The sequence below is a fragment of the Hemibagrus wyckioides genome, linkage group LG25 (assembly GCF_019097595.1).
Source record: "Hemibagrus wyckioides isolate EC202008001 linkage group LG25, SWU_Hwy_1.0, whole genome shotgun sequence".
NCBI lineage: Eukaryota > Metazoa > Chordata > Actinopteri > Siluriformes > Bagridae > Hemibagrus > Hemibagrus wyckioides.
Window position 1 is genome coordinate 3780421 of NC_080734.1, and position 25471 is coordinate 3805891.

The following is a 25471-nucleotide window of genomic DNA, read 5'->3' on the forward strand; positions in this document are numbered from 1 at the left end:
ACACTCATCATACTCACACTCTCCATACATGTCATACACACTCATCATACACACACTCTCCATACGTCATACACACTCATCATACACACACTCTCCATACACGTCATACACACTCATCATACACACATGCTCCATACATGTCATACACACTCATCATACACACATGCTCCATACATGTCATACACACTCATCATACACACACTCTCCATACACGTCAAACACACACATCATACACACACTCTCCATACACGTCATACACACTCATCATACACACATGCTCCATACACGTCATACACACTCATCATACACACACTCTCCATACACGTCATACACACTCATCATACAAACACTCTCCATACACGTCATACACACTCATCATACACACACTCTCCATACACGTCATACACACTCATCATACAAACATGCTCCATACATGTCATACACACTCATCATACACACACTCTCCATACATGTCATACACACTCATCATACACACATGCTCCATACATGTCATACACACTCATCATACACACACTCTCCATACATGTCATACACACTCATCATACTCACACTCTCCATACACATCATACACACTCATCATACACACACTCTCCATACATGTCATACACACTCATCATACACACACTCTCCATACATGTCATACACACTCATCATACACACATGCTCCATACATGTCATACACACTCACCATACTCACACTCTCCATACATGTCATACACACTCATCATACACACATGCTCCATACATGTCATACACACTCACCATACTCACACTCTCCATACATGTCATACACACTCATCATACACACATGCTCCATACATGTCATACACACTCACCATACTCACACTCTCCATACATGTCATACACACTCATCATACTCACACTCTCCATACACATCATACACACTCATCATACACACACTCTCCATACATGTCATACACACTCATCATACACACACTCTCCATACATGTCATACACACTCATCATACACACATGCTCCATACACGTCATACACACTCATCATACACACACTCTCCATACATGTCATACACACTCATCATACTCACACTCTCCATACATGTCATACACACTCATCATACACACACTCTCCATACATGTCATACACACTCATCATACACACATGCTCCATACATGTCATACACACTCATCATACACACACTCTCCATACATGTCATACACACTCATCATACACACACTCTCCATACATGTCATACACACTCATCATACTCACACTCTCCATACATGTCATATACACTCATCATACTCACACTCTCCATACATGTCATACACACTCATCATACACACACTCTCCATACACGTCATACACACTCATCATACTCACACTCTCCATACATGTCATACACACTCATCATACTCACACTCTCCATACATGTCATACACACTCATCATACACACATGCTCCATACACGTCATACACACTCATCATACACACACTCTCCATACATGTCATACACACTCATCATACACACACTCTCCATACATGTCATACACACTCATCATACTCACACTCTCCATACATGTCATACACACTCATCATACACACACTCTCCATACATGTCATACACACTCATCATACTCACACTCTCCATACGTCATACACACTCATCATACACACATGCTCCATACACGTCATACACACTCATCATACACACACTCTCCATACATGTCATACACACTCATCATACTCACACTCTCCATACACGTCATACACACTCATCATACACACACTCTCCATACATGTCATACACACTCATCATACACACACTCTCCATACATGTCATACACACTCATCATACACACACTCTCCATACACGTCATACACACTCATCATACACACACTCTCCATACATGTCATACACACTCATCATACTCACACTCTCCATACACGTCATACACACTCATCATACACACACTCTCCATACACGTCATACACACTCATCATACTCACACTCTCCATACACGTCATACACACTCATCATACACACACTCTCCATACACGTCATACACACTCATCATACTCACACTCTCCATACACGTCATACACACTCATCATACACACACTCTCCATACATGTCATACACACTCATCATACACACACTCTCCATACATGTCATACACACTCATCATACACACACTCTCCATACGTCATACACACTCATCATACACACACTCTCCATACATGTCATACACACTCATCATACTCACACTCTCCATACATGTCATACACACTCATCATACTCACACTCTCCATACATGTCATATACACTCATCATACACACACTCTCCATACATGTCATACACACTCATCATACTCACACTCTCCATACATGTCATACACACTCATCATACACACACTCTCCATACGTCATACACACTCATCATACACACACTCTCCATACATGTCATACACACTCATCATACACACATGCTCCATACATGTCATACACACTCATCATACTCACACTCTCCATACACATCATACACACTCATCATACACACACTCTCCATACATGTCATACACACTCATCATACACACACTCTCCATACATGTCATACACACTCATCATACACACACTCTCCATACATGTCATACACACTCATCATACACACATGCTCCATACATGTCATACACACTCATCATACACACACTCTCCATACATGTCATACACACTCATCATACACACACTCTCCATACATGTCATACACACTCATCATACTCACACTCTCCATACGTCATACACACTCATCATACACACATGCTCCATACACGTCATACACACTCATCATACACACATGCTCCATACATGTCATACACACTCATCATACACACACTCTCCATACACGTCATACACACTCATCATACAAACACTCTCCATACATGTCATACACACTCATCATACTCACACTCTCCATACATGTCATATACACTCATCATACACACACTCTCCATACATGTCATACACACTCATCATACTCACACTCTCCATACATGTCATATACACTCATCATACACACACTCTCCATACATGTCATACACACTCATCATACTCACACTCTCCATACGTCATACACACTCATCATACACACACTCTCCATACATGTCATACACACTCATCATACACACATGCTCCATACATGTCATACACACTCATCATACTCACACTCTCCATACACATCATACACACTCATCATACACACACTCTCCATACATGTCATACACACTCATCATACACACACTCTCCATACATGTCATACACACTCATCATACACACATGCTCCATACATGTCATACACACTCACCATACTCACACTCTCCATACATGTCATACACACTCATCATACACACATGCTCCATACATGTCATACACACTCACCATACTCACACTCTCCATACATGTCATACACACTCATCATACTCACACTCTCCATACACATCATACACACTCATCATACACACACTCTCCATACATGTCATACACACTCATCATACTCACACTCTCCATACACATCATACACACTCATCATACACACACTCTCCATACATGTCATACACACTCATCATACACACACTCTCCATACATGTCATACACACTCATCATACTCACACTCTCCATACACATCATACACACTCATCATACACACACTCTCCATACATGTCATACACACTCATCATACACACACTCTCCATACATGTCATACACACTCATCATACACACATGCTCCATACATGTCATACACACTCACCATACTCACCACTCTCCATACATGTCATACACACTCATCATACACACATGCTCCATACATGTCATACACACTCACCATACTCACACTCTCCATACATGTCATACACACTCATCATACACACATGCTCCATACATGTCATACACACTCACCATACTCACACTCTCCATACATGTCATACACACTCATCATACTCACACTCTCCATACACATCATACACACTCATCATACACACACTCTCCATACATGTCATACACACTCATCATACACACACTCTCCATACATGTCATACACACTCATCATACACACATGCTCCATACACGTCATACACACTCATCATACACACACTCTCCATACATGTCATACACACTCATCATACTCACACTCTCCATACATGTCATACACACTCATCATACACACACTCTCCATACATGTCATACACACTCATCATACACACATGCTCCATACATGTCATACACACTCATCATACACACACTCTCCATACATGTCATACACACTCATCATACACACACTCTCCATACATGTCATACACACTCATCATACACACATGCTCCATACATGTCATACACACTCATCATACACACACTCTCCATACATGTCATACACACTCATCATACACACACTCTCCATACATGTCATACACACTCATCATACACACACTCTCCATACACGTCATACACACTCATCATACACACATGCTCCATACATGTCATACACACTCATCATACTCACACTCTCCATACATGTCATACACACTCATCATACACACACTCTCCATACATGTCATACACACTCATCATACACACATGCTCCATACATGTCATACACACTCATCATACACACACTCTCCATACATGTCATACACACTCATCATACACACACTCTCCATACATGTCATACACACTCATCATACACACACTCTCCATACACGTCATACACACTCATCATACACACATGCTCCATACATGTCATACACACTCATCATACACACACTCTCCATACATGTCATACACACTCATCATACACACACTCTCCATACACGTCATACACACTCATCATACACACATGCTCCATACATGTCATACACACTCATCATACACACACTCTCCATACACGTCATACACACTCATCATACACACATGCTCCATACATGTCATACACACTCATCATACACACACTCTCCATACATGTCATACACACTCATCATACACACACTCTCCATACACGTCATACACACTCATCATACACACATGCTCCATACATGTCATACACACTCATCATACTCACACTCTCCATACATGTCATACACACTCATCATACACACACTCTCCATACATGTCATACACACTCATCATACACACATGCTCCATACATGTCATACACACTCATCATACACACACTCTCCATACATGTCATACACACTCATCATACACACACTCTCCATACATGTCATACACACTCATCATACACACACTCTCCATACATGTCATACACACTCATCATACACACATGCTCCATACATGTCATACACACTCATCATACACACACTCTCCATACATGTCATACACACTCATCATACACACACTCTCCATACACGTCATACACACTCATCATACACACATGCTCCATACATGTCATACACACTCATCATACACACATGCTCCATACATGTCATACACACTCATCATACACACACTCTCCATACACATCATACACACTCATCATACAAACACTCTCCATACATGTCATACACACTCATCATACTCACACTCTCCATACATGTCATATACACTCATCATACACACACTCTCCATACATGTCATACACACTCATCATACTCACACTCTCCATACATGTCATATACACTCATCATACACACACTCTCCATACATGTCATACACACTCATCATACACACATGCTCCATACATGTCATACACACTCATCATACACACACTCTCCATACATGTCATACACACTCATCATACACACACTCTCCATACATGTCATACACACTCATCATACACACACTCTCCATACACGTCATACACACTCATCATACACACATGCTCCATACATGTCATACACACTCATCATACTCACACTCTCCATACATGTCATACACACTCATCATACACACACTCTCCATACATGTCATACACACTCATCATACACACATGCTCCATACATGTCATACACACTCATCATACACACACTCTCCATACATGTCATACACACTCATCATACACACACTCTCCATACATGTCATACACACTCATCATACACACACTCTCCATACACGTCATACACACTCATCATACACACATGCTCCATACATGTCATACACACTCATCATACACACACTCTCCATACATGTCATACACACTCATCATACACACACTCTCCATACACGTCATACACACTCATCATACACACATGCTCCATACATGTCATACACACTCATCATACACATACTCTCCATACATGTCATACACACTCATCATACACACACTCTCCATACACGTCATACACACTCATCATACTCACACTCTCCATACATGTCATACACACTCATCATACACACACTCTCCATACATGTCATACACACTCATCATACACACACTCTCCATACACGTCATACACACTCATCATACACACATGCTCCATACATGTCATACACACTCATCATACTCACACTCTCCATACATGTCATACACACTCATCATACACACACTCTCCATACATGTCATACACACTCATCATACACACATGCTCCATACATGTCATACACACTCATCATACACACACTCTCCATACATGTCATACACACTCATCATACACACACTCTCCATACATGTCATACACACTCATCATACACACACTCTCCATACATGTCATACACACTCATCATACACACATGCTCCATACATGTCATACACACTCATCATACACACACTCTCCATACACGTCATACACACTCATCATACACACATGCTCCATACATGTCATACACACTCATCATACACACATGCTCCATACATGTCATACACACTCATCATACACACACTCTCCATACACATCATACACACTCATCATACACACATGCTCCATACATGTCATACACACTCATCATACACACACTCTCCATACACATCATACACACTCATCATACACACATGCTCCATACACGTCATACACACTCATCATACACACATGCTCCATACACGTCATACACACTCATCATACACACATGCTCCATACATGTCATACACACTCATCATACACACACTCTCCATACATGTCATACACACTCATCATACACACACTCTCCATACACGTCATACACACTCATCATACTCACACTCTCCATACATGTCATACACACTCATCATACACACACTCTCCATACGTCATACACACTCATCATACACACACTCTCCATACACGTCATACACACTCATCATACACACATGCTCCATACATGTCATACACACTCATCATACACACATGCTCCATACATGTCATACACACTCATCATACACACACTCTCCATACACGTCAAACACACACATCATACACACACTCTCCATACACGTCATACACACTCATCATACACACATGCTCCATACACGTCATACACACTCATCATACACACACTCTCCATACACGTCATACACACTCATCATACAAACACTCTCCATACACGTCATACACACTCATCATACACACACTCTCCATACACGTCATACACACTCATCATACAAACACTCTCCATACATGTCATACACACTCATCATACTCACACTCTCCATACGTCATACACACTCATCATACTCACACTCTCCATACATGTCATACACACTCATCATACTCACACTCTCCATACATGTCATACACACTCATCATACACACACTCTCCATACACGTCATACACACTCATCATACACACACTCTCCATACATGTCATACACACTCATCATACACACACTCTCCATACATGTCATACACACTCATCATACACACATGCTCCATACATGTCATACACACTCACCATACTCACACTCTCCATACATGTCATACACACTCATCATACACACATGCTCCATACATGTCATACACACTCACCATACTCACACTCTCCATACATGTCATACACACTCATCATACACACATGCTCCATACATGTCATACACACTCACCATACTCACACTCTCCATACATGTCATACACACTCATCATACTCACACTCTCCATACACATCATACACACTCATCATACACACACTCTCCATACATGTCATACACACTCATCATACACACACTCTCCATACATGTCATACACACTCATCATACTCACACTCTCCATACACGTCATACACACTCATCATACTCACACTCTCCATACATGTCATACACACTCATCATACTCACACTCTCCATACATGTCATACACACTCATCATACACACACTCTCCATACATGTCATACACACTCATCATACACACATGCTCCATACATGTCATACACACTCATCATACACACACTCTCCATACATGTCATACACACTCATCATACACACACTCTCCATACATGTCATACACACTCATCATACACACATGCTCCATACATGTCATACACACTCATCATACACACACTCTCCATACATGTCATACACACTCATCATACACACACTCTCCATACACGTCATACACACTCATCATACTCACACTCTCCATACATGTCATACACACTCATCATACTCACACTCTCCATACACGTCAAACACACTCATCATACACACACTCTCCATACACGTCATACACACTCATCATACACACATGCTCCATACATGTCATACACACTCATCATACTCACACTCTCCATACATGTCATACACACTCATCATACACACACTCTCCATACATGTCATACACACTCATCATACACACATGCTCCATACATGTCATACACACTCATCATACACACACTCTCCATACACGTCATACACACTCATCATACACACATGCTCCATACATGTCATACACACTCATCATACACACACTCTCCATACACGTCATACACACTCATCATACACACATGCTCCATACATGTCATACACACTCATCATACACACACTCTCCATACACATCATACACACTCATCATACTCACACTCTCCATACATGTCATACACACTCATCATACACACATGCTCCATACACGTCATACACACTCATCATACACACACTCTCCATACACGTCATACACACTCATCATACTCACACTCTCCATACACGTCATACACACTCATCATACGCACACTCTCCATACACGTCATACACACTCATCATACACACACTCTCCATACGTCATACACACTCATCATACACACACTCTCCATACATGTCATACACACTCATCATACACACATGCTCCATACATGTCATACACACTCATCATACTCACACTCTCCATACATGTCATACACACTCATCATACTCACACTCTCCATACATGTCATACACACTCATCATACACACATGCTCCATACATGTCATACACACTCATCATACTCACACTCTCCATACATGTCATACACACTCATCATACACACATGCTCCATACATGTCATACACACTCATCATACACACACTCTCCATACATGTCATACACACTCATCATACACACACTCTCCATACATGTCATACACACTCATCATACACACATGCTCCATACATGTCATACACACTCATCATACACACACTCTCCATACACGTCAAACACACACATCATACACACACTCTCCATACACGTCATACACACTCATCATACACACATGCTCCATACATGTCATACACACTCATCATACACACACTCTCCATACATGTCATACACACTCATCATACTCACACTCTCCATACGTCATACACACTCATCATACACACACTCTCCATACATGTCATACACACTCATCATACACACATGCTCCATACATGTCATACACACTCATCATACTCACACTCTCCATACATGTCATACACACTCATCATACTCACACTCTCCATACATGTCATACACACTCATCATACACACATGCTCCATACATGTCATACACACTCATCATACTCACACTCTCCATACATGTCATACACACTCATCATACACACATGCTCCATACATGTCATACACACTCATCATACACACACTCTCCATACATGTCATACACACTCATCATACACACACTCTCCATACATGTCATACACACTCATCATACACACATGCTCCATACATGTCATACACACTCATCATACACACACTCTCCATACACGTCAAACACACACATCATACACACACTCTCCATACACGTCATACACACTCATCATACACACATGCTCCATACATGTCATACACACTCATCATACACACACTCTCCATACATGTCATACACACTCATCATACACACACTCTCCATACACGTCATACACACTCATCATACACACACTCTCCATACATGTCATACACACTCATCATACACACACTCTCCATACATGTCATACACACTCATCATACTCACACTCTCCATACACGTCATACACACTCATCATACACACACTCTCCATACATGTCATACACACTCATCATACACACACTCTCCATACATGTCATACACACTCATCATACACACACTCTCCATACACGTCATACACACTCATCATACACACACTCTCCATACACGTCATACACACTCATCATACAAACACTCTCCATACATGTCATACACACTCATCATACTCACACTCTCCATACGTCATACACACTCATCATACTCACACTCTCCATACATGTCATACACACTCATCATACTCACACTCTCCATACATGTCATACACACTCATCATACACACACTCTCCATACACGTCATACACACTCATCATACACACACTCTCCATACATGTCATACATACTCATCATACTCACACTCTCCATACATGTCATACACACTCATCATACACACATGCTCCATACATGTCATACACACTCATCATACACACACTCTCCATACATGTCATACACACTCATCATACTCACACTCTCCATACATGTCATACACACTCATCATACACACACTCTCCATACATGTCATACACACTCATCATACACACACTCTCCATACACGTCATACACACTCATCATACTCACACTCTCCATACATGTCATACACACTCATCATACACACACTCTCCATACATGTCATACACACTCATCATACACACACTCTCCATACACGTCATACACACTCATCATACTCACACTCTCCATACATGTCATACACACTCATCATACACACACTCTCCATACACGTCATACACACTCATCATACACACACTCTCCATACACGTCATACACACTCATCATACACACACTCTCCATACATGTCATACACACTCATCATACTCACACTCTCCATACGTCATACACACTCATCATACACACACTCTCCATACATGTCATACACACTCATCATACACACACTCTCCATACACGTCATACACACTCATCATACTCACACTCTCCATACATGTCATACACACTCATCATACACACACTCTCCATACACGTCATACACACTCATCATACTCACACTCTCCATACATGTCATACACACTCATCATACACACACTCTCCATACACGTCATACACACTCATCATACACACACTCTCCATACATGTCATACACACTCATCATACTCACACTCTCCATACACGTCATACACACTCATCATACACACACTCTCCATACACGTCATACACACTCATCATACACACACTCTCCATACACGTCATACACACTCATCATACAAACACTCTCCATACACGTCATACACACTCATCATACTCACACTCTCCATACACGTCATACACACTCATCATACACACATGCTCCATACATGTCATACACACTCATCATACTCACACTCTCCATACATGTCATACACACTCATCATACACACATGCTCCATACATGTCATACACACTCATCATACACACACTCTCCATACATGTCATACACACTCATCATACTCACACTCTCCATACATGTCATACACACTCATCATACACACACTCTCCATACATGTCATACACACTCATCATACACACATGCTCCATACATGTCATACACACTCATCATACTCACACTCTCCATACATGTCATACACACTCATCATACACACATGCTCCATACATGTCATACACACTCATCATACACACACTCTCCATACATGTCATACACACTCATCATACACACACTCTCCATACACGTCATACACACTCATCATACACACATGCTCCATACACGTCATACACACTCATCATACACACACTCTCCATACACGTCATACACACTCATCATACACACATGCTCCATACATGTCATACACACTCATCATACACACACTCTCCATACATGTCATACACACTCATCATACACACACTCTCCATACACGTCATACACACTCATCATACACACACTCTCCATACATGTCATACACACTCATCATACACACATGCTCCATACATGTCATACACACTCATCATACACACACTCTCCATACATGTCATACACACTCATCATACACACATGCTCCATACACGTCATACACACTCATCATACACACGTTATACACACTCATTGGAAACACACTTGCCTTACACACAATATACACACTCTTTGTTCACACACTTGTTGTACACACACCATACACACACACTCACATGACTCACACTCACTGTACACACACTCTTGGTAAACACACTTGGTGTACACACACCATACACACTCTTTGTGTGTGTACATGTGTGTGAGCACGTCAATTTCAAAAATTTTTTTGGTCACATACACAACCATACACAGTACGATATGCAGTGAAATGTTTACACTGTTTGTGAACTTGAAAAGGAAAAAGGAAATAAGGAGGCAAAATGGCAATAGGAAGAATAAATATATAATTTTATAAAAAAATATAAAATCTACAATTTTGTTCCATAAAAAAAAAAAAAAATAAAGTATATATATATATATATATATATATATATATATATATATATATATATATATATATAAAGAAAAAGTTAGATCTGTATAAATAAACTGTATAAAGTGTGTGGAATGAGCATTGTGCAGACAGCAGCAGTACAGGAGTGGTCATGGAGTGTGAAATGAAATGATGAGCAGCAGTACTGTCGATCTTTAAAGTCTGTTAGTATGTAAACAGAAATGTAGACAGAAATATACACGATGAGTGTGTGTATGAGTGTGTGTGTGTGAACAAGTGTTTGTACAGGTGTGTGAATGAATCTGTGTAGGAATGTGTATGAGTGTGTGTACGAGTGTGTGTATGAACAAGTGTGTGTGTATGAGTGTGTGAACAAGTATGTGTGTAAATTAGTGTGTGTGTGTGTGTAAATGAGTGTGTATGAATGTGTGAACAAGTGTGTGTGTCTGTGTGTATGAGTGTGTAAATGAATGTGTGAAAGAGTATGTGTGTGTATGACTGTGTGAAAAAGTGTGAGTATGTGTGTGTGTGTGAATTATAGTCCTTAGTAATTAAAGCTCCTCCTTATTTTTACAGACCAGAGTTGATAGCCCGGCCCACTTGTTTTCTATTGGCTCGTGAGTCTGAGGCATAGATAATGTTGGTGTAAAGCACAAATGAGTGCAAGCGGAAGCAAAAGCATTTTTTTTTTGAGGTCCAACGTACTTCCACTGTCAATAAATCAGCATCAATCTGACCACAGTGACGACAGATCATATTTTATTTTCTTAAGAACTTATTTTTTTAGAGAGAGAGAGAGAGAGAGTCACAGGGGAACTTGTCTCATCTGGAATCATAAAGAAATTCTCACAAAACCCCGAGCAGAAATTAAGCAGCTATATTTGGTGGAACTGCTCGAGTCAGGACATTTATCGTCTTCGGGCTGGATATAAACTCTGAGGTGGAGGGAAAAATGATGCGTTAGAATGAAATGGAGGTTTAATCCAGACAAGAAAATCTTACTTTATGACTTCTTTAATAAAGAAGAAGTGGAATTTGATGCTTTAGCTGCATTTCATAACATGCATTTATAATGAATTTAATTGATTAATGAATTTGTTCTTGTTGACTTATTTATTTACTTATTTGTAACTGATTTAATTGATGAATTCATTGGTACTAGTTGACCTTGGAGTGGGAATTGTCAAGATGGAATATTGGAAGATTTCACTGACTATTTTTTAGATCTTTTACACCACCTGCTTTAGTTCAACATCTACATCTGCTTTTTTATTCTGTTTTTTATTAACATTACTGAAAATTCAACCTCCAAACACATTAAGACTAATGACTCAGATTTTCTTTGGAAATTTCCATCTCATTTTATTTGATGACGAAAAATTAATGGAAAAATGGAAAAATCCTTTGGCGAGGAAAAAATGATAAGGAAAATGTCATTGCATTTCATTATAGATTTGATCTACTCGTTCTCTTTGCTCCATGTCGGTTCAGTAGCTCACCTGAAAGCGGTAAAAAGTGCTGTCGTCCTTCAGGGTGAGCACGTGGTCCGAGATGGGAAAGATATATCCCTGAGCAGCGATCAGACCCCCGATGTGCAAGGCCTCCGCTGAAATAAAGAGACCATCCCGTCATATAGCTTGGCAATGAGAGATTTATGATTCTTGGGCTTTATTTCTTGCAATACTTTTTTTTTTCTCACCGGGATCCTCGATGGAAAGATTCTTCATCAGCCACTGAACGATGTCTGAACCTGTTGTACAGCAAAAGATGACCGTCACAAACATGAGGACACAGAATCGTGCCAGTTCAGTTTAATTCACATTTAGATTTAATAAAAACAGTGATCGGAACTGACTACAGCTGACTTCCACCGCCTGGAACAATATCCATCATAACCAGCATTAATGCGCTTTACGCTCTTATGTGCCCCAGAAGCACATGAAACATTTAAAACACACATCACTGCGTTTCTATAATTACTACATGCACGTAAAGAACAATTTAGAAGCCTTGAGGGTTCTTCAGTTGTCCTTCTGGGACAGGGGTGTGTACAATTTTATGCGTCAAGGGTCAGCAATAGATTTGAAATAACATCATCTGATTGCACAGGTAGAATCAGGTGTGGCTGCTGATTGAATGGAACGAAATCTGCAGTCACACTGGCCCTTTCTGGACACCATAGTTCTGGAAGAACCAGAAACCTATTACACTCACCATGAAGTCCAACCTGAGGCCCACCAAAAAGCCAACCATGAAGCCCACCCTAAGGCCCACCACAAGGCCACCTATTACACCCACCATGAGGCCCACTCCAAGGACCACCATGAGGCCCACCATGACACCCACCACGAGGCCCAACATTATGCCCACCATGAGGCCCACCATAAGGCTCAAAATGACGCCCACCATAAAGCCCACCACAAGGCTCAACATGAATCCCACTATGACGGCCCCACCAGGAGGCCCACCATGACGCTCACCACGAGGCCCACCATGATGCCCATCCTAAGACCCACCACAAGGCCCACAATAAGGCCCACCATGACGTCCACCCAGGCCCACCATAAGGCCCACCATGAAGCCCACCCGGATGCCCACCACAAGGCCCACCATGAAGCCCACCCTGAGGCCGACCATGACACCCATCCTGAGGCCCACCACAAGGCCCACCATGAAGCCCAGCTTGAGGGCCACAATGAAGCCACCTATTACACTCACCATGAAGCCAAACCTGAGGCCCACCATGATGCCCACCCTAAGACCCACCACAAAGCCCACCACCAGGCCCACCACAAGGCCACCTATTACATCCACCATAAGGCCCACCATAAGGCTCACAATGATGCCCACCATAAGGCCCACACCCTGAGGCCCACCATGAAGCCCACTATGATGGCCCCACCAGGAGGCCCACCATGATGCCCACCCTAATACCCACAACGAAGCCCACAATAAGGCCCACTATGATGCCCACCCAGGCCCACCATAAAGCCCACAATAACACTCATCCAGGCCCACCATAAGGCCCACCATGAAGCCCACCCTGATGCCCACCACAAGGCACAAACACTATCCTCTTTTTCTAGGGGCTAAAAGATTTAATTATAAAATAAAGAACACTACAATAACCCTTTTCTAACCATGTGTTCACACCACCAAGTGTCAGCCAACAAACAATTTTTTTGTATGGGTGTGACGTTTTCAACTGAGACTTTCTCAATCGTCTGAGAAATCAGATGATTCAGACAAACCCAAACGACTGGCTCTAAAGATCTGTTGTATCATATGTGCAGCATTTCTCCACATTTTAGTATTTTAAATTAACTGCACAAAACGTAAGAACATTTAACCCTGGTTTGTATACAAAGCAAAATAAAGCTTGGAAGGAGGCAGGAGAGATCGTTAGTGTAGCTAGTGCAGTTAGCTCGACTGGCTAATCTAATTGAGAAGAGAACAATCCAACAGATAAATCAAACGTCTGATTCTCATGCTGATTATTGCAGATGTTTGGTTTTCAGTAGTCAGCTTTTAGCTAATACCTTTTACTATCAGAATTTAAAGAACTCTGGACAGACCACGCCCACAATTTCACAACCCAAGGTTAAATCCAAACCTGTTCCTCTCAATCTTGCCATTGTGCCATGTGTCAAATTTCTTGCCTGCAGTAATTGCAATAACACGGCAGATATTGGTTTTCACCTGAAATGTCAGATAGAAAAATAGAAAAAATGGAATACATGATATGATTTAGGACGTCTGTGATTGGCTCTCCTCACCTGTGACCACGCTGGGAATCTTTGACATGAAGCTCTTGACGGTTCTGATGGGCACTCCGTCCGTCTCATCCTGGATTCTGGTGATTATGTTTTCAATCTGCCGGCAGAGAGGAAGAACAGCCTGTATGAGTTTTCACAGGTATCTCACTGACAGATTATTTTTTTCACCTTGAGGCTATTAGCACCTCGGAAAACACTGGGAATTGTTTTACTATTTACAAACATTTCAGTCATTTAAAAGTCCCTCTATTGTCTTCATCCAGGCAACTTAGTAGCTAGCTAGCTAGTAAAGTGCATTAATAGAGACGACAGGAAATTACCTGGTATACGATTTCCCTTGCTGGCTAACATTTCAGCTAAGATATTAATGGACTCTAACTATTTTATTTATTTATTTCCATATTTTTAACCAGCGAGTGATTGTAGCAGTAAGCAGGAGATAAATGACAGCTTCACAACACGTTTTTTAAGTGTTTCCACAAACGTGTTTTTTTTAAATCACAAAAGATCATCTGTTATTGTACTACATGCTAATTAGCACGCCTTAATAAACCGGATCACACCCTGGCTGGTGTGTGTGTGTGTGTGTGTGTACCGCAGCAAAGTGTGTGATTCAGTAGCAAGCAAGCAAGTAGCGCATGCTGGTGTTTTTCACAGCTCTATTTCAGGACATCAAACACTTTAATCCTGTCAAAGAGATGACAAAAATCTGGAGGAACAAAACATCACTTTCTATACACAAGCATTTCCCTCAAAAATGTATAATTTTAGTGGCAACACAAGTGGATTTCTCTATGTTCTCTAGCTAGCCTGTGAAGATGTTTGTGAGCGAGTTCTAAAGAAGAAGTGTGAGGTAAAAAAGATAGCTGAACCCACTAGCATCCATCTTGGAGAAATGAAAAAAAAAAACTTCAGAGAGATTTTTATATCCACACACATCCTAAACAGGCGTTATAGGGTTTTTTTTCCTGTGGTACTGCTGAAGATACTTATCAAAGCTAGTATACTTAGCACTGTTATGCACGCGCACTTGCTTTTTTTGGGTCTTTAAATAGTTCTACAATGCGGCTAATGCTAATTTTGGTGAATTAAATACAGGTTTTGTTGAGCATGCTAATGTCTTACTTCATTATCCAGAAATGTTGCTATGCAAAGATGCTAACACGGGTGTTTTGTTTTTCTCTATGTACTGTTGCTAGCTTGTGAAGATGTTTGTGAGGAGTTTTAAAGATAAGAAAAAAAAAAGCTAGCTGAACCCACTAACATCCATTAAAAAAACAAAACATCCTAAACAAGCACTATAGCTTATTTCTGTGGTACCGCTGGAGACATTTCAAAACTAACACACTTAGCTCTGTTATTCATGCACACTATTGCTTTTTCGGTCTTTAGTCCTACAATGCGGCTAATGCTAATTTTGGTCAGCATGCTAATATGAGTGGATTCCTATATGTTCTAGGGCTAGCTTGTGAACATGTTCTTGTTTGTGAGCGAGTTCTAAAGATAGTGTGAGGTAAATAAGCTAGTTTATCCCACTAGCATCCATTCTGAAAAACAAAGCAAAACAAACAAACAAAAAACAACAAAGCAAGCGCTACACCATTTCTTTCATTTTTTTGATACTTATCAAAGCTAACATACATAGCATTGTTCTACATGCACACTATTGCTTTTTTGGTCTTTAAATAGTCCTACAATGTGGCTAATGCTAATTTCCGCGAACTAAATATAGTTTTTGTTAAGCATGCTAATATCTTACTTCATTATTTAGTAATGTTACTGTGCAAAGATGGTAATATTTTTAAAAACTCCAAGCAACTGTTGCCTATAAATAACCTCCACAGCAGTGAAAAAGGCTTCTACTCAGCAGGAGAGAACGCTAATCAGATTAAGAAGCACTTTCTGCCGTCGAGATTGCTGGTTGTTATCACCGTTCTCTGACGTGGGTTTGCATGTAAGTGGTAAGACCACAGACGCGTAATCCATATCTATATATAAACCCAAAACAAAAGCAATCAATAAACTGCTGAGCCGGACTGTGGCGAGGTGAACAAAGCCAGGCCTCCTCACATTAACACATCAACTACACACACACCTTCAGACATAGCGCTCAGTCCATCAACATATAACTGAATAAATTATAGCTGCAAGTTACTCAGCTACAGTCAGTCATCTGCAGAAACATAAATAAACACATGGACAGTAAACAAGGAGGCAGATGGCTTTCTTTGGACCTTCTTTCCACCTACATGTATACATCGTATAGAAGCTATATTTTGACAGATTGGAAACCATCCCAGATACATACCTGTGTTTGTTCTCTTATAAACATCAGCTAGATTTATAAAATGTTATGTTAATATTCTGGAATTGAAAAGGATTTCTGTCATAAATATCCATGAAAATCCTCTCAGAAGACTTAGTAAGGTTAGCTTGTCTTAGCTAGCTGGCTAGCTTTGACCTGTTAAGAGTATGGACAAGTGTAGGTTAGCTAGCTGGCTAAATGTTATAGGCAAATGTTACCTAGCTAGATTGCATTATGAATAAATATTACTAACCCATCAAGTTAACTAATATTAGATAGCTGACTAGCTTTAGTAAAGATGATTAACATCTGTAAATATGTTTATAAAATCCTGTCAGAAATCCTGTAGCTAGCATAGCAGTTTAGATGGTTAAAATTGCTAGTATTAGTAATGAATATAATACTAACGTGTGAAAGTGACTTTAAAAATCCTGTTAGATATCTTGTCAGGATAGCTGACATTAGCTAGTATTAGCAGTGAACATTATTCATATTCTATCTCCGTATAGCTCAAGTTAGCTGGCTAGTGAGTGTTAGCAATTATTATTATTAACTCTGTCAGAAATCATGTCAGTTTAGCTAATTGACAATTTAGGATATGAATGTTAGTGAATGTAATTGTGAATGTAAATTTCCTGAGAGGAATCCTGTCAGGTTAGCTTGCTGTAGTTCTTGCTAAAATTCTGTTTTGAGTATTTGTAAATATGATTCAAAATCTTGTCAGAAATACTGTTAAAATAAGTTAGATTGTTAATTAGCAATAATATAAGCACACAAGAATCCTGTCAGGTTAGCATATTTAGCTAGCTGAGTAGTAAGTAGTGTTAGTAATTCATATTATTAAAGTCTGTAGGTACAACTTTAAACTTCTGCCAGAAATCTTGAATTGATTATTATTAAAATCTGTGAATGACCCAAAAGCCTTATTAGTTAGCTAAATAGCTAGTGCTAGCGGTGAGTTACATGTATATAAAAAAAGGTTAGCTCACTGTGGCTATGACTAGCATAACAGTTATTCTTAATATTTCAAGCATACAGTTACTAGCATTATAATAGTTGGTAATATTTGTTTAATATGATTAAACTTCCTGTCAGAAATCCTCTCAGGTTAGTTTGTGTTAGCTAGCATGATAACAAAATGTACTTGTATGTATTAGGATATATACATATATGCTAATAGTTAGCTAAATAGTTCAGATATTATTAATTTTTACCATGTCTGTGTTAAATATTACTGTCAGTAACATCTGTGCAAGTGACTTTAAAATCCTGTCAGAAAACTTATAACATTAGCTATATTAGCAGTGAATGCTAGCCATATTTTGTCTTCTCAACAACCCTATGATGTTAGCTCATGTTAGCTAGTGTTAGCAGTAAATGCTATTCCTAGCCTGTCTCCACAACAGCCCTACCTTGTTAGCTCATATTAGCTAGTATAAACAGTGAATGCTAGCCATATTCTGTGTCTTTAACAAGCCTGTTATGTTAGCTCATGTTAACTAGTATTAGCAGAGAATGCTATTTGTATGCTAGCCATATTCTGTCTCCACAGCAGCCCTATGACATTAGCTCACATTAGCTAGCTAGTGAGTGTTAACAATTGATATGAATTATTGACTATTACCTGAACTTCTGACCAATCAGAATTGACCGTCATGAAATTATTACTGTGGTATAAATTTTTAAAATTTATATTTACATAATTTATAATTATTTTCAATTTCGTTTTACTACTCTTCCTCCTTCCTTCCCTCTTTGCTCATTACTCCTCATTAAAGCGTGCATGTGCTCCACCCTTCACCTCTCCACCCTGACTGCACTCTCGAAACAGATCGATGACCTAATCTGAGTCTGGATCTGGATCTCAGGGGATTCAAGATGGCTGCGTTTCATCTTCATATAACGTGCTATCATGCTCCAGTTTCAAGGCCTGTAGGTCAATAAATCCTAACAGCACCTCCAACTGTTAGAGCAGATCACTCCATCAAACCAAAACTGATCATTTTACTAATGTAAATAATTCCCAAACACTTCTGTCATTATGCTAGTAGGTTTAAAATCTAGCTAACTGGTTCATGTATTTCAGCTTCCTAAATTCTGATTGGTCGATGATTGTTTTTTTAAATCAACAGCTTGGAAAATAGTAATTTTGTATTAACACAATAACTACATTATTGTTTCTATAGTAACCAATTACACATCCTGTACGTTCGAGTTTCCTCTTGGAAAGTTGGGAAGTTCGTAATTACGATTTGGTATGTCGTAATTACGACGTCATGTCACTGTGGCTGGAGCGAGATGGAGGTAAAACTTCTGTTAATTGACTACAAAATTATGGCAAGTGTTTTAACTCTATTTCTTAAAAATGAAGAAAAGGAATTCTTCCTGATTTATAAATTTTGTACCAACTTCCCAGGAGGACTTGAGCACACTGTGATGGAATGATAAGCACAATTATTCTTTTATTCTTCTAAACAGGATGTTTGAGCATTTGTTTTTAAGTGAATAAATTTGTTTTTAATTTCTAAAACATACTTTTAAATCCTTTTTTTAACTCTCTTATTAAATTTTATTTATTAAACTCTCTTAAATTTTGTATAAAAATAAAATATTTTTTTCACTCTAAATATGTATATATGTATATATATCCCTTTCAGTAAATTAATGGCACTTTTTACAAGGTATAAAATAAATTTCTAAATGTTCTGAAACCCCTTTCTTTCTAACCCCAGGACAGCAAAACACCTAGAAATCCCGACAGACACGACATCACGGTGTAACAGGAGCGAGTGTCGTCTAAGCGCTTCATCATGTTCATCAGGAAACACGATCAGGAAAAAAGCGAGTAACACATGCTCTTTGATTTTTTAAACATCATCATTTCATCATTTCGTTTGATTTTCAGTAATCATTTTCTTTCTGAAAGCACAAACTACCGCATACTGTTTCCAGCCCAAGGGGGAAGTAAAGAAATGATTTGGAGAACACTAATTGGGATGAACGAGTGTATAAAGGAGCGCAAACATGATGTGTACAGAAGGTCTGCTCACAAAACCATGATTTTTCCTTTCATCGGCGTCGAGCTCCGTGTCCTACCATCCAGCCTTCCAGCTTTCCAGCTACTGGATGAAACGGCTGTAATGAGCGACGCTAAGCGATGTGTGATGAGCGACGTGTAATGAGCGATGTGTAACAAGCTATGCTGACGATCGCTTCAGCTCTTTATTTAAAGGCACTTGGCCTCATGCCAGCGAGTCTCCTGCCAGCGGCGTTGTTCCTAGCTGTGTTCTCGGTTCTTTCTGAAGGATCGGTTCTGCTCGAGTCTCTCCAATGATTTATTTCCACCTCACTTCCTGTTCCATGTTAGACAACAGCACAGTGGCTGCGTTATTACTCTGTCCTGATCCACGCTTCTACTCTCACAACCGTTTTACACTAAACAATGTGACAGAGCCCAAAAAAAAAAGGAACTGGACTTTTCTAACCAGGATAACACCCGAGAGCTAGCCATGCTAACTTCTCCTAACTGGCCATGCTAACAGCAATGAGCTAACAATGCCAACAGCCCATACTAACTGCCATGAACTAGACATGCTGACAGCCGTAAACTAGCCATACTAACACACCAGAACTAGCAATCCTAACCTGCCAGAACTATTCATGCTAACATGCCAAACCTAGCTATGCTAACACCCAAGAACTAGCCACGTAACAAATTATTATAAAATATACCATTCGGTCTAAATTCCACTCAGCCAGAGGTGAGTTTCTCTCTCAGTCTCAAGAGAAGGTGAGTCAGACTGAGCCCAGGTCCAGTTATCTAACATTACTCCAGTTACCTAACACCTGTGTGTGTGTGTGTGTGTGTGTGTGTGTGTACACATATATGTAGTTCTATGCATATGACTATTTTTTTTAAAGTATTACAGTGTACACTACAGCAAAATAATATTTTAACTGATGTTTGTGTTAATAAATAATGAACATTATGAAAAATATTGAGAATGACCACAACTCAGATGTCCGTGTGTAAATAGATTTAATTTCGATTCACCACAATGGCCACTTTAGTCCATCTGGAATTCAGGAGCTACTGAATCGTATGCAGGGGGTTCTAAAATGAATTTAGAAAGTACTGAATCACAGTAGGTACTGAATCAAATGCATGAGGTACTGAATCAAATTCAGGAGGAACTGAATGCAGAAGGTACTGAATCGAATGTAATAGGCACTGAATCAAATGTAGTAGCTACTGAATCGAATGCAGGAGGTACTGAATCGAATGCAGGCGGTACTGAATCACATGCAGGGGGTTCTAAAATGAATTTAGAAAGTACTGAATCAAACACAGTAGGTACTGAATCAAATGCATGAGCTACTGAATCCAATGCAGGAAGTACTGAATCAAATGCAGGGGGAACTGAATGCAGAAGGTACTGAATCAAATGTAGTAGCTACTGAATCGAATGCAGGAGGCACTGAATTGAATGCAGGCGGTACTGAAACGAATGCAGGCGATACTGAATCAAATTCAGGGGGTTCTAAAATGAATTAAGAAAGTACTGAATCAAACACAGTAAGTACTGAATCAAATGCAGAAGATACTAAATAGAATGTATTAGGTACTGAATCAAATGTAGTAGCTACTGGACCGAATGCAGGAGGTACTGAATCAAATGGAGTAGATACTGAATTAAATGCAGGAGGTACTGAATCGAATTTAGAATGGAATGCATCAAACACAGTAGGTACAGAACTGGACACAGCAGGTACTGAATCACATGCACGAGGCATGAAATCACATGCAATAGGTACTGAATGAAACGCAGGAGGTACCGAATCAAATGTAATAGGCACTGAATCGAATGTAGTAAGTTTCGAATCAAATGCAGGAGGTACTGAATTGAATTCAGGAGGTATTGAATCGAATGCCGCAGCTACTGGATCAAATATCTTGCACGATGGAAAGCGTGAAGCTTAGGTTTAGAAAAATCACACTTGAATCTGGACCTTAGCAAACATTCCCTGTGTAAAAACCACCTTTATCCTAACCTCTGGTGTCTGAACCCCAATGTACACAGCTTCAGTGTAAACTCCTCAAGACATTCACAGCTAATTAGGTGAATTATTATACAGGGTGGGGCGCAAAAACTTCCCTTTTTTGAAGGCGAATGAAAGAAAAATAGTGGCTGATAAACAAAATTTATTTTTTGATAATGAAAGGACATAATTTCAAATCATGCTGTTTTAAACAAAATATCTTGAAGGTGGTGGCCACCATTCTCTATGCACTGATGCAACCGATTTCTGACGTTTCCCACTTTGATTGTTTTATATGCAAATTATTTATATATTTTTGTATATTGTTTATATATGCAAATTATTTATTGTTATATACCTATTATATATGCTAATTATTTGCACTGTGAAAATGCAAATGCAGTTAGATGCTAACTGTATTTCGTTGCCTTGTACCCATATGTGCAGTGACAATAAAATTGAATCTAATCTAATAATTTGAAATTATGTTCTTTCATTATCAAAAAATAAATTTTGTTTATCAGCCACAATTTTTCTTTCATTCGCCTTCAAAAAAGGGAAGTTTTTGCGCCCCACCCTGTATTTGTATTTACATTTATATGTGTTTGTTATTGCTAGCTAATGCTGTAAATACTGATATAACCTTCATGTGTTACTGCATCCTAGTTGAAACAGGAATCTTTGGGAAGTCTTGCTGACTTGCTACAGTAGATATTGAGATTAAAAAAAAAAGAAGTAAATATAGTGCATCCAAATTGCATTTCTGCCGGCACGAGGACGCGGTGTCTCGAGTTGTCCGACTGATTTTGCTTTAAACGCTGTTATAAATCATCAACAACGTCCTCTATCAAAGTCATCCAGCAGACTGCTTTATATTAGAAGCTCTCCAAAAAAAACGACACCAATCAAAGGTGTAAAATCAAGTGTTGTACTGATGAGAGCGAGACGAGTCCTCTGTTTCTCTCTCTCTCTCTCTCTCTCCATCTCAGAGGGTTTTAAAGAGCAGACAGCAGCAGATGTGGGTGGTTAGACGTCAAATACACCCAAAAGAGCTCCTTCTCAATCAATCCCACCCTCACAAACTTGATTACAACACTTCACAAAGGCCTGCAACTGCCACTTACTGACAGGAAGAAAGAAGCACATGAGAGCTTTCTGCCTCTACTTCACCCAGGGTTAAGCAGCAAGGTCATTCCGAGACAATGCCCAGGGACGTGGGATGACGGCGAGGAGCGCGCTCGACGACAGACTTTCGTACGCCGAAACGAAAGAAAGAAAGAAAGAAAGAAAGAAAGCATGTCTCTCTGCACGAAGCATGAGGGGAAAATCTTTATTATTTTCACTGGACCGAATCTAGGACAGCGTGAGCAGGCAGGAGGCGGTAGTGTTGCTATAGATAACCGCAGGAGGAGAGCGTGTGACGGTCATACGGCATCCTGTGGATCATCGGGTGCGGTCCTGAGGGAGCCACA

The 25471-nt window shown here is 39.9% G+C and overlaps 1 protein-coding gene across 1 annotated transcript in view; it reads right to left on the reverse strand.

The window, feature by feature from the left end:
• rgs6 (regulator of G protein signaling 6) overlaps window positions 1-25471 on the reverse strand; it is a 153475-nt gene that overhangs the window by 58038 nt on the left and 69966 nt on the right. The window contains exons 3-5 of the mRNA XM_058379627.1: window positions 16655-16751; window positions 14578-14628; window positions 14378-14484 (exon numbers count right to left, since the gene is read on the reverse strand). Coding sequence (XP_058235610.1) covers window positions 14378-14484; window positions 14578-14628; window positions 16655-16751 — 255 coding nt within the window. The remainder of the gene's footprint in view (window positions 1-14377; window positions 14485-14577; window positions 14629-16654; window positions 16752-25471) is intronic.